General features: G+C 46.1%; 1 protein-coding gene across 2 annotated transcripts in view; it reads right to left on the reverse strand.

Annotated features, from left to right (window-relative positions):
* The window catches only part of LOC140729269 (vigilin-like), a 211851-nt gene that overhangs the window by 86957 nt on the left and 111990 nt on the right, over positions 1-12904 (reverse strand). For both annotated transcript variants that reach the window (XM_073048850.1, XM_073048851.1), the window contains exons 8-9: positions 6257-6463; positions 826-933 (exon numbers count right to left, since the gene is read on the reverse strand). In XM_073048850.1, coding sequence (XP_072904951.1) covers positions 826-933; positions 6257-6463 — 315 coding nt within the window. The remainder of the gene's footprint in view (positions 1-825; positions 934-6256; positions 6464-12904) is intronic.

Here is a 12904-nt window from a genome sequence, read left to right on the forward strand (position 1 = left end):
ACCATTCTCAGGCAAGTAGCTATGTATCACGTAAGGTGGCAGGCCTGCAGGAGGAGGCTCAGTGCCTGGCTCACTTGGTGTGACTACTCTAAACCAGTCAGAGCTGAGAAGAACAAAGGCACGAGGCTGAGAGCAGGAACCACAGAACAACACACACAAAAAAAATTGCTGGAGGAACTCAGCAGGCCAGGCAGCATCTATGGAAAAGTGTAAACAGTCAAGGTTTCGGGCTGAGACCCTTCATGAGTCCCATTGAAGGGCTTCAGCTCAAAAGGTTAACTGTTAACTCTTTTCCATAGATGCTGCCTGACCTGCTGATTTTCATCCAGTGTTTTGTGTGCGTTGCTTTGGATTTCCAGCATCTGCAGGTTTTTTCATGTTTCTGACACCATGGAACAATGCTGGTTGTAGCCCTGCACCAGAACCAATAAGGTGACACAAGCAGGTCAGGTGACCTTGAGCCAATGGGACAGAGATGCATCATTTGAACAGATGAGAAACACAAGAGGAGGAGCTTCAAATGCGGAGGAGCAACATCCTCAGAGACCCATCATCATGGATGTGGAGTACCCCACAGACTTTGAAGAGGGACCACGAGGAACACATGGCCAGCACAGACTCCTTCTCCGGGTATTATCATTTCTAATTTTTCATTGCTCATGGAGAGTCAGGAAACTTAATAGGTATGTACACAGGCATTCGGTTGTGTAAGTTTGTGTGCTTTTTAGTTGAGACAATAAAGGCACCTGCTGGTAAATTCAGATTCTGTCTGTGCCTCTCCGATCATTATTGCTAAGGAGTGAATCCTTATAACAAGGTGCTTACCTTGGGCAGCTGCTGGGTGATCCGCCCAATGTTTTGTCCTTTTTTGCCAATGATGAAACGGTGGAGCCAAGCCGGTGCGGTTACCTCAGCCACCATCACACTCTTTGCCTTAAAGTACACAGGGAAAGAGATCATAGACAAGTAAGTCACGGTACATGCTGTGTAGGGGCAGGACTAACAGAGGTGAAAAAGCACAAGGAGGGAAGACAATATCATTACCGTGAGAACCAATCTTGAACCCATGGGAATAATAGAAGACATGGCAACACACACAAAATGCTGGAGGAACTCAGCAGGTCAGGCAGCATCTATTGAAAAGAACAAACAGTCGATGCTTTGAGCTGTGACCCTTCTTCAGAACTGAGAAGGAAAAGGAAAGATGCCAGAATGCACTGGGGAGGGCCACTGAATTCTGAAAGAAATCTTAATCATAAGATGACCCTTTACATCATCTGGATAGCAAAGCAGCGCAAACTTAGCAGAGCCACAGAGAAATACAGCACATTGTGGGCATGCTATGTTGGCGCCGGAACATGTGATCACACTTGCAGGCTGCCCCTTGCACATCCATAGGTTACACACACAAAATGCTGGAGGAACTCAGAAGGTCAGGCAGCATCTACGGAAAAGAATAAACAGTCGACGTTTCGGTCGAGACCCTTATTCAGATTGTGTTGGTTATTAGCATAAATGATGTATGTTACTCTATACTGTGATGCACGTGTGATAAATAAATAAATTTGAATCTGAGAATCAGACCCCTCGACCACCAAGTCCACACCAACAACACTGGACAACAAAGATTTTGCTTCCTGAATACTCTTGGGTGTATTTTACAGATTTTGTGCTGTTGATCATAAAAAGCACATCAAAATTTCCCTATCATGCACCATTTTTTTGAAATCATATTTGTTATTTCAATTCATAATTCAAGTCAGAATAACTGATGCCAAAATTAAGGAAGGCATTTTTGTTGGTCTACAAATCGAACAGGTCATCAATGACCAGCAATTTGAAGAAGTTCTGGTGGGACCAGAGAGAATCACAAGGAAGGTATTCAAGAATGTTGTTGAAAATTTTCTTGGCAACTACAGAACGACAAACTATGCGCAGCTAGTTGACAATATGCTTTAAGCATACAAAACCATGAGATGCAATATGGCACTAAGGTTTCACTTTCTGCAACCCCATTTAGACTTCTTTCCTGCAAAACTTGGCACTGTCAGTGACGAGCTTGGTGAAAGGTTTCACCAGGACACTGTCATCATGTTGAAACGGTATCAGGGCAACTGGAATCCATCAATGCTGGCTGATTATCATTGGACGCTTAGGCGAGAAGCCTCAGACATTGAGTGCAAATGAAAATCATCAGTTTAGTTGAACTATTGCAAAGCGTCAGCACTGTTATGCAATTAAACACACTATATTCAATAAAAAGTTATCTTGTTTCTCAAAATTCCTACGTGATAAAAATAGTCTGAAATTATTTTTGTGTTCAGCTTCAAGCAGTCTATCATAAACAAAAAAAAATTCCGAGGAAGCAACGCTTTTGAAAAAATTTGTTGTCCAGTATAATAAATGCCACTCGCATTATTCTGGCATTAGTCCCATTTTAATCTCCCACATCCTCATTAACAGCTCCCCGAGATACTACCACTCACCTATTCACAGAGTCAGAGTGTTATGCAGGCCCTTCTGCCCATTTGGGCCATGCCGACCATTTGCTGGCATTTGGCCTTGAACCTGCTAAACCTTTCCTATCCAAGTACCGACACTCTTTACTGTCTTAAAAATTGTTATTGTACCTGCCTCAACCACTTCCTCTGGTGGTTCATTCTACTTCGTGCCGAGCTGCCCCCGAAGTTCCTATTAAATCTTTTCCCTCTTTCTTTAAACTTGTAACCACCAGCTCTTGATTTCTACCAACTCTGTGTGCATTGAATTTTAGTCTAACAAACTCCACAATTCCATGGAAGTGCTGTCACAGGTAGCTTGGATCATAAGACAGCTTTTAGCACATTGTCCTTCATAATTCAAAATACTGAGTACAGGAGATGGGATGTTATGTTGAAATTGTATAAGATGTTGGCAAGACGTAATTTGGAGTAATGTGTACAGTTCCAGTAAATAAGGTTGAAAGAGTACAGAGAAAATTTACAAGGTTGTTGGCAGGACTGGAAGATCTAAGTTAGGAGGAAAGATTGAACTGGCTGGGACTTTATTCCTTGCAACACAGAAGATTTGACAGAGGTATACACAATCATGAGGGGTATAGATAGGTAAATACAAATAGGCTTTTTCCACTGACCTTGGGTGAGACTAGAACTAGCTGTAATAGGTTTAGGGTGAAAGGTGAAATATTTAAGGAAACCTGAGGGGGAACTTCTTCACTCAGAAGGTGGTGCGAGTGTGGAATGAGCTGCCAGCTGAAGTGGTGAATGCAGGGTTGATTCACTCATTCATTTATTTATTTATTGAGATACAGTGCAGAATAGCCACAGCCACACTGGGCAGCAATCCCCCGCTTTAATCCTAGCCTAAGCAAGGGACAATTTACAGTGACCAATTAACTTACCAACCAGAACGTGCAAACTCCTGACAGGCAGCGGCAGGAATTGAACCCGGGTTGCTGGTAGTGTAAAGCATTGTGTAGAGACTGACTATTGTCACAACCAATCTCACACACTTAATTCACTAATGTCTCACCTTGGCTTTGCTTCTAATGCTTGTAATGGCTGACTGATTACCCTCTAAGCCCCATTCTCCTGCCTTCTCCCATAACACTTCATGTCCTGACTTATCAAGAATCTATCAAGCTCTTCGGGTGGCAGGATGGAGATATGCCTCTACCAAAGAAGGTGCTCCTTCCCTCCACAGGCCACCATTGGGCAAGGGATAGCATCTGCTTACCCCTCCACCCCCCCCACCTCCGATTAGGGGGATCAGGGTGACGTGAAGCCATGGGGGCAGGTGGTGGATGGTCGAATGAGCAGCTGGTGCATATCACAAGTCTCTGAAGAGTATTGATAACGGCTGAGGTCACCCGTCTTGTAAAGACACTGCCCAGAAGAAGGCAACAGCAAACCACTTCTGTAGAAAAATTTGCCAAGAAAAGTCGCGATCACGGAAAGAGCATGATCGCCTATGTCATATAACAGCATATTACAAATTAAACGAGTTAAGAAGGTGTATGATGTGTTGGACTTCATTAGTCAGGGGATGGAACTCAAGAACTGTGAGGTAATGTCGCAGCTCTCTGTGGTTAGACCACACCTGGAATAGGGTGGTTAAGAAGGCATATGGTGTGTTGGCTTTTATTAGTTAGGGGATTGAGTTCAAGGGCTAGGAAGTACTGTTGCAGCTCTATAAAACCCTGGCAAGACCACACTTGAAGTATTGTGTTCAGTTTTAGGCACCACATTATAGAAAGGATGTGGAAGCTTTAGAGACGGTGCAGAGGAGATTTAACAGGATGCTGCCTGGATTAGCAAGCATGTCTTAAGAGGAAAGGCTGAGCAGGCTGGGGCTTTTCCCTTTGGAGCAAAGGAGGATGTGAGGTGATTTCATAGAGGTGATAAGAGGCAGCCGGTGACTTTTTACCAAGGCGGAAATGCATAATACAAGAGGGTGTAATTTTAATGTGATTAGAGGAAAGTATAGGGGACGTCAGAGGTGGGTGAGTGGAATGCGCTGCTAGGGGTGGTGGAAGAGGCAGATACTGTACATTAGGGTCATTTATATGACTTTCAGATAGGCACATGGATGAAAGAAAAACTGAAGGCTATGTGCGAGGGATGGATTAGATTGATCTTGGAGCAGGTTAAAAGGTCAGCACGACACTGGGTCAAAGCAGAGGATCAGAGGTGGAGAGGGTCAGCAACTTTAAATTTCTCGATGTTATTATTTTGGAGGATCGGTCCTGGGCCCAGCACGAAAGTGCAATTGAAAAGGAAGCATGGCAGCATCTCTACTTTCTTAAAGAGTTTACAGAGACTTGGCATGACATTTATAACTTTGATAAACTTCTATAGATGTGTAGTGGAGAATATATTGACTGGCTGCATCACAGCCTGCTAAGGGAACACCAATCCTCTTGAACAGAATATCCTACAAAAAGAAGTGGATATGGCCTAATCTAACAGGGCTAAAGCCCTTCCCAGCATTGAGCACATCTACTGTAATAGGAAAGCAGCATCTATCATCAGGGACCCACAGCACTCAGGACATGCTCTCTTCTCAATGCTGCCAACAGGAAGAGGTAGAAGAGCCTCAGGACTCACACTACCAGGTTTAGGAACAATTATTACCTCTCAACCATCAGGCTCTTGAACCAAAAGGGATATCTTCACTCATCCTTACTTGCCCGATCATTGAAATGTTCCCACAACCTATGGATTCATTTTCAAGGACTCTCATCTCATGTTCTTGATATCTATGTATTTATTTATTATTACTACTACTTCTTCCCATACTCCTATGAGCAAGTTGCATTTCTATCCATGGCATGAGCTGGTAACTGAGCTCCTTTAGAATGGCTGGTGCTGCACACAGCCAAGCATTAAGCTTTCTTTGTAGATTCGGTGAGTCAAGGGTCAGTGGCTTAGCCCAGGAGAACCTTTCTTTGACCCATTAAATAGAGTCATCGTGTCACAGAGCACAGAAACATGCCTTTCGGCCCTTCTAGCCTGTGCCAATCATAAATGACCAATTTTACACTCATCCTGCATAATTCCTCTTACACTCTCCCCACGTCTTCATCAACCCCCCCTCACCACCAGATTCTGCCACTCACCCACAGCCGAGGGGCTAGTGATAGTGACCAATTATCCCATCGAGCATCTCTTTGAAAACCAGAGCACCCAGGGGAAACCCACACAGTCACAAGGAGAAAGTTCAAAGTACATTTATTATCCAAGTGTGTATGTGTAATATAACATTGAGATTCATCTCCTTACAGGCAGCCGCAAAACAAAGAGACCCTGAAGAACCCATTAAAAAAAAGACCGTCAAACACCCAATGTGCTGAGAGAAAAAAAAACAACACATTTTGCAAGCAATAAAAGTAAAGAAATAGCTTTCAGAACACAAGTGAGTCCAGACACGAAACCTGGAGCAGGCCAAATCCCCAGCCTCAGTTCAGTGCAGAGTCGAGTAAACATCGCGGTGCAGCGAGCAAAACTGGCCCGACGCTCGTCTCTAGTCCCAACACCTTGCCTTTTCAACCACACACCGAATCTTCAACTGAATACACACAGACACAAGATCAATACACAAGATCAGAGGTCAGGGCTGAACCCGTGTCCCTGGCGCAATGAGACAGTGCTGCTACCAGCTGCACCACTATGCCACCCATTCTTGAAAGCCCGGCATTTACACTCATGGATCCACAGGTGACACAATAATTTCTGTGCAGTCAGAGACCTTAGCTTACCTTAGCATAGACCTGAGTCAGAGCTGGGCCGAGTTTGTCAGGTTCACCTCGGAGAATGATGGTCTCAGAGCTGCTCTCCAGTGATGGCATTTCCACAGAAACTCCAGTCATGTCCAGTATCTCCTGCAGGGTGTTGCCTTTCGGACCTATGATGTACTTATGCTGAGATTTCTTTACCTCCACTGATATCGTTGTGGTCTTGCGTTTCTGTTGAGAAAAAAAAATACCGCTGAGATTCTTCCCAGTTGTTGGACCTCAATGCTGAGCAAAGTTGTAACCAAACAACAGAGAACATTTCAGTCTCTTCTTTTCCTTCTTATCTTGAGACTACTAGGTTCCTCTAGGCTAAGAGTTTAAATTATCTTTCTTTAGAGAACTATCATCAATGCATGGCCACCTACCTACAGGAAAGATGGAAACAGGGTTGAAAGAGTATAGAGAAAATATACAAGGATGTTGCCGGGTCAGGAGGAAATGAGTTATATGGAAAGACTGAACAGTTTAGAACTTTATTCCTTGGAATGTAGAAGATTGAGGGGAGATTTGATAGAGGTATACAAAATTATGAGGGGTATAGGTAGGGTAAATTCAAGCAGGCTTTTTCCACTGAGGTTGGGTGGGACGACAACTTGAGGTCATGATTTAAGGGTGAAAGGTGAAAAGTTTAAGGGGAACATGAGGCGAAACTTCTTCACTCAAAGAGTTATAAGAGTGTGCACCGAGCTGCCAGAGCAAATGGTGCATGCGAGCTTGATATCAACGTTTGAGAGAAGTTTGGATAGGTATGTGAATAGTAGGGACATGGAGGGCTGTGGTACCAGTGCAGGTCGATGGGAGTAGGCTGTTTAAATGACTCAGCACAAACTAGATGGGCTGAAGGGCCTGTTTCTGTGCTGTACTTATCTATGACTTTGTGATGATGAGCCTATAGAGTGGAAAAGCGTCACTGGCTATTTAACAGCAAGAAGCATCACAATACAACTTACGTTTATTTTATTTCTCTCATCATCACCCCTCCCCAGTCCACCTTCCCCCTCAGCTGGTCTCACATATCACCTGCCGGTTTATACTCCTCTCCCTCCCCCCAACCTTCTTACTCAGGATTCTTCCCCCTTCCTTTGCAGCCCTAATGAAGCTCTTGGCCCAAAGTACAGACTGCTTATTTCCCTTCGTAGATACTACTTAATGTGCTGAGTCCCTCCAGCACTTTGTGTGTGTTGCTCAGCCCTTGAAATGTTACCATTGATTCTGCTTCCACCAACCCTATTTATTGATTGATTGATTGAGAAACAGCATAGAATAGGGCCTTCCAGCTCTTTAGCCACACCACACAACATTCCTCCGATTTAACCTCAGTTTAATCACAGGACAACTTACAATGACCAATTAACCTACCAACCGGTACATCGTTGGACTGTGGGGGGAAACCAGAGCACCCGGAGGAAACCCAAGGGGAGAATGCACAAACACCTTACAGGCAGTGATGGGAATTGAACCCAGGTTACCTGTACTGTAAAATGTTGTGTTAACCATTATGCTGCATATTCCAGATCACAATTAAACTGTACTTCAAGAAAAACTGTACACTTTGTCAGTTATTTCAAGATTTAAAATTGATTAGCATAATTTGTCACATCTACTTCAAAACATTACAGTGATTTCCATCAAATCAAGTCACGAAGGATTTTGCTGGGGAATGCTCGCAACTATCAGCACATTTCTGGTGCCAACATAGCATGGCTACAACTTACTAACCCTGACACAAGAAGATGGAAGGAAGTTGAAGCACCCAGAGGAACCCCACGTGGATTGTGTTCTGCATTCTGTTATTGCTTTCCCTTGTACTACCTCAATCTACTGATGTAATGAAATCATCTGTATGGATGACATGTAAAACAAAGATTTTCACTGTACGTCTGTCCATGTGACAATAATAAACCTATTTACTAAGTACCTATTTATCCAATTAGCTGCACGGTTCCCAGGAGCATAACACTATTTAAATAGATTTAGACGGCGAACGATTACGGCAGTAATGTGTCACAGGGGAGATGACTACGTGTATGAGAGAGGAGGGGGGTGAGGGAGAGGAGGGGGGTGAGGGAGAGGAGGAGGGGGGGAGGGAGAGGGGGAGGGAGGGGGGGAGGGAGAGGGGGAGGGAGGGGGGGAGAGTGGGGAGTGGAGGGGGGGAGAGTGGGGAGTGGGGAGGGGGAGAGTGGGGAGTGGGGGGGAGGGGAGGGGAGGTGGGAGTGGGGGGGAGGGGGGGGAGGGGAGGGGAGGGGGGAGGTGGGAGTGGGGGGGAGGGGAGGGGGGAGGGGAGGGGGAGTGGGGGGGAGAGGGGAGTTGAGGAGAGTGGGGGGAGAGAGTGTGGGGTGGAGAGTGTGAGTGAGAGTGGGAGAGAGCACGGGGAGAGAGAGGGGAGAGAGGGGAGAGTGAGGGGGAGGGAGTGGGGAGGAGTGGGGAGTGGGGGAGAGTGGGGGAGGGGAGGGGGGAGTGGGGAGTCGGGGAGAGTGGGGGGAGAGTATGAGTGAGAGTGGGGGAGAGCACAGGGAGAGAGGGGGAGTGAGGGGGAGGGGAGGGGGGAGTGAGGGGGAGGGGAGGGGGGAGTGGGGGGAGGGGAGTGGGGGAGAGTGGGAGAGGGGAGGGGGGAGGTGGGAGTGGGAGTGGGGGGGAGGGGGAGAGAGGGGGGAGAGGGGGGAGAGGGGAGAGATATAGAGCAGAGAGAAAGCAGGGAAAAGGGTGGGAGAGGGGAGAGGGAAATGGGAACGAGAGGGTTGAGAGAGAGGGGTAATGAAGGAGAGGGTAAAGGGGGAGAGGGAGAAGAGGAGAGCAGGAGAGAGACAAGGGGAAGGGGAGGAGAGGTGCGAGGGGCAAGAAGGGGAGGGAGAAGTTGCGGAGAGGGGAAAGGATGGAAAGGAGGGGGAGAGTGGAATCTCGCTAATCTATAGAAGAGTAACTGTTATCTGCTTTTATTCAAGAATCTAATGGCTGAGAGGGGTAGTAACTGTTCACGAACCTAGTGGTACTAGTCCTGAGGCTCTAGTACCTTCTACCTGATGGCAGCAACGAGAAAAGAGCATTGGTGGTGAGGATCTTTGATGATGGATTCTGCTTTTCTTTGGCAATATTTCATTGTCTGAAGGAAATTTCTATCACAGAGATATCCCTGTGGATCAGTGGGTTCTGTCACAAACACTTTATTCATACTAAGTCTGAGTTAGACCTAGATCTGTTGTCAGAGCACAACAGACAAAACTGCTGGTTTGGTTAAACTCAATTTACATGGTGACAAGAGGCATTTCTTTCCATTGTGCAGCCTTGCGACATGGGACTACGGGACTGAGAATGGCTGTCTGCATGTCACTGGGTTGCCGTATCACCTCGGAAAATTGAGTAAATAGTGCAGGCTGGCCCGTAACTCACTGGAGGGCCGTTCAAACTTTCTGAGCAGGTTAGAGGCACATTGACACTGACTGTATGTTACTTTATAATTTTATGAGTACTGTAGTCTTCTGTTGTTAGTCTGTGCTGTGGGATCTGAAATCAGAATTCCAGTCATGTTGATGGTGATTGGAATGTTTGTTGAGGAGACATATTAGGCCCATATTAACTGAGTTGGATTTGGGCTGGGAAAATATCCTCTCTGGTACTCTGGAGCTGACACTTAGACCACAAGATCATATGATATAGGATTAGAATTAGGCCATTTGGCCCATTGTCTGCTCTACCATTTCATCATGGCTGATTTATTCTCTCTCTTAAACCCATTCTCCTGTCTTCTCACCGTTTACACCCTTTACTAATCAAGAACCTATCAACCTCCGGTTTAAATACACTCCACAGCCGTCTGTGGCAATGAGCTCAGCAAATTGAGCTCACACTCTGACAAAAGAAATCCTCATCTCTGATATTCTGAAGCTGTGCCCTCTGGTCTTACACTCCCCTGACAACTGGAAACATCGTCTCCATGCCCACCCAATCCAGGCCTTTCAATATTTCAGTACGTTCCTTGAGATCTCTCCACTCTGCTCATTCTTCAGCACGTACAGGCAAAGGGCCAAACGCATCTCATAGGCTAGCGATTTCATTCATGGGATAATTCTCGTGGACATCCTCTGGATCCTCTCCAATGTCACATGTAGAATTAACAATTCAATTATCAATTGACATCTATGGAAAACAGGTTATACAACAGTGCATAAAAAACCACCTGGAACATCTGATTCTCATTTTCAGACAGTGCCCCAAACTCCAGGATTCCCAGAACAGCAGCGATAGCTTACCTCTGCCAATCTGATCAGACCTCCTTAATATTTAGAAATTCAAAAATCACCTCATAAGCTAAATTCAAGGCAACACGATCTTAATTTGTTCAATAGTAACTGAAGCCTTGGAATCTAAGTATCGTTCTGTTAAATCTGCTAGGGACTCCTGCCAAAGGCAGTTTATCCTCCCTAAGCTGTATTGCGAAAGGCATCCAAGCTCTGACAGGGAGGGCAAGGGATTGATGTGACTGGAGACAGGGCTTGGAGGTGGGTGAAAACAGGGGTCAGACTGGACTGAAGATGGAGGGGGGGGGGTGGAAGTGACTGTTGGAGGTGATGGGAGATGGGGGTGGGGGTCAGAGGTGAGCGGGGATGGAGGGGGGTTCGGAGGTGACAGGAGGCGGGGGTTGGAGCTGACGGGAGACAGAGGTCGGAGGTGGGTGGAGATGGGAGTCAGAAAAGACCAGAGTTTTGAGGGGAGGTGGAAGTGCCCAGAAATGGGAGGCGGAGGTGACTGGAGATAGGGGTCAGAGCTGACAGAAGACAGGGGTCGAAGGTGACCAGAGGTCAGGGGTGGGTTGAGTCAGGGGTTGGAGGTGACTTGAGATAGGCATCAGAGATGACAGGAGACAGGAGTCGGATGGGACCGGAGATAGGGGTCGGAAGCAACTGGAGGTGAAGGGGGGAAAATATTGTATAATGTATAACCATCGGACTAACAGACACACCACAGGTGGAAAGTTAGAAGGAACCAGTAGGGTGGTTATTTAGAGTCAGTGAGCAGGTAACAGCAGTTGATGTGGGATGGGGTGTCAGAGGAACAAGGGGAAGCTATCACATCATATTCCGGGGACACGACTGGGAAATTGTGGGAGAGGTTTGTGACTTTTTAATTAGCAAGAGTTTGCAAAAACCAGCTGGCACGTTGATCTCTGCAGGGAAAATTGGTTAAATTACATAAGCACAAAAGTTTCTGCAGATGCTGGAAACACAGAAAATATAGAAACACAGAAAACCTACAGCACAATACAGGCCCTTCGGCCCACAAAGCTGTGCTGAACATCTCCCTACCTTAGAACTACCTAAGCTTTACCCATAGCCCTCAATTTTTCTAAGCTCCATGTATCCATCCAGGAGTCTCTTAAAAGCTATCGTTTCTGCCTCCACCACTGCCACCGGCAGCCCATTCCACACACTCACCACTCTGCGTAAAAAACTTACCCCTGACATCTCCTCTGTACCTACTTCCAGGCACCTTAAAACTATGCCCTCTCGTGCTAGTCATTTTAGCCCTGGAGAAAAGCCTCTGACTATCCACACGATCAATACCCCTCATTATCTTGTACACCTCTATCAGGTCACCTCTCATCCTCCGTCGCTCCAAGGAGAAAAGGCCAAGTTCACTCAACCTATTCTCATAAGGCATGCTCCCCAATCCAGGCAACATCCTTGTAAATCTCCTCTGCACCCTTTCTATGGTTTCCACATCCTTCCTGTAGTGAGGCGACCAGAATTGAGCACAGTACTCCAAGTGGGGTCTGACCAGGGTCCTATATAGCTGCAACATTACCTCTCGGTTCTTAAACTCAATCCCACGATTGATGAAGGCCGATGTACCATACGCCTTCTTAACCACAGAGTCAACCTGCATAGCAGCTTAGATTGACCTATGGACTTGAACCCCAAGATCTCTCTGATCCTCCAAACTGCCAAGTTACCATTAACACTATATTCTGCCATCATATTTGACCTACCAAAATGAATTACCTCACACTTATCTGGGTTGAACTCCATCTGCCACTTCTCAGCCCAGTTTTGCATCCTATCAATGTTCCATTGTAACCTCTGACAGCCCTCCACACTATCCACAACACACCCAACCTTTGTGTCATCAGCAATTTACTAACCCAACCTTTCACTTTCTCATCCAGGTCATTTATAAAAATCACAAAGAGTAGGGGTCCCAGAACAGATCCCTTAAGGCACACCACTGGTCACCGGCCTCCATGCAGAATATACAACCTGTCTACAACCACTCTTTGCCTTCTGTGGGCAAGCCAATTCTGGATCCACAAAGCAAGATCCACTTGGATCCCATGCCTCCTTACTTTCTATGACCTGCCTCTGACAAAGCCATGCTGACTACTCATTCACCTGGTAATTTGACATACCATCATGTGTATGTGTCTCTCTCCCCCTCTCTCTCTCCCCTTACTTTCTCAATAAGCCTTGCATGGGGTACCTTGTCAAATGCCTTGCTGAAATCCATATACACTACATCTACTGCTCTAGCTTCATCAATGTGCTTAGTCACATCCTCAAAAAATTCACTCAGGCTCGTAAGGTACGACCTGCCTCTGACAAAGCCATGCTGACTATTCCT

This window comes from Hemitrygon akajei, chromosome 6 (assembly GCF_048418815.1).
Source record: "Hemitrygon akajei chromosome 6, sHemAka1.3, whole genome shotgun sequence".
Lineage (NCBI taxonomy): Eukaryota > Metazoa > Chordata > Chondrichthyes > Myliobatiformes > Dasyatidae > Hemitrygon > Hemitrygon akajei.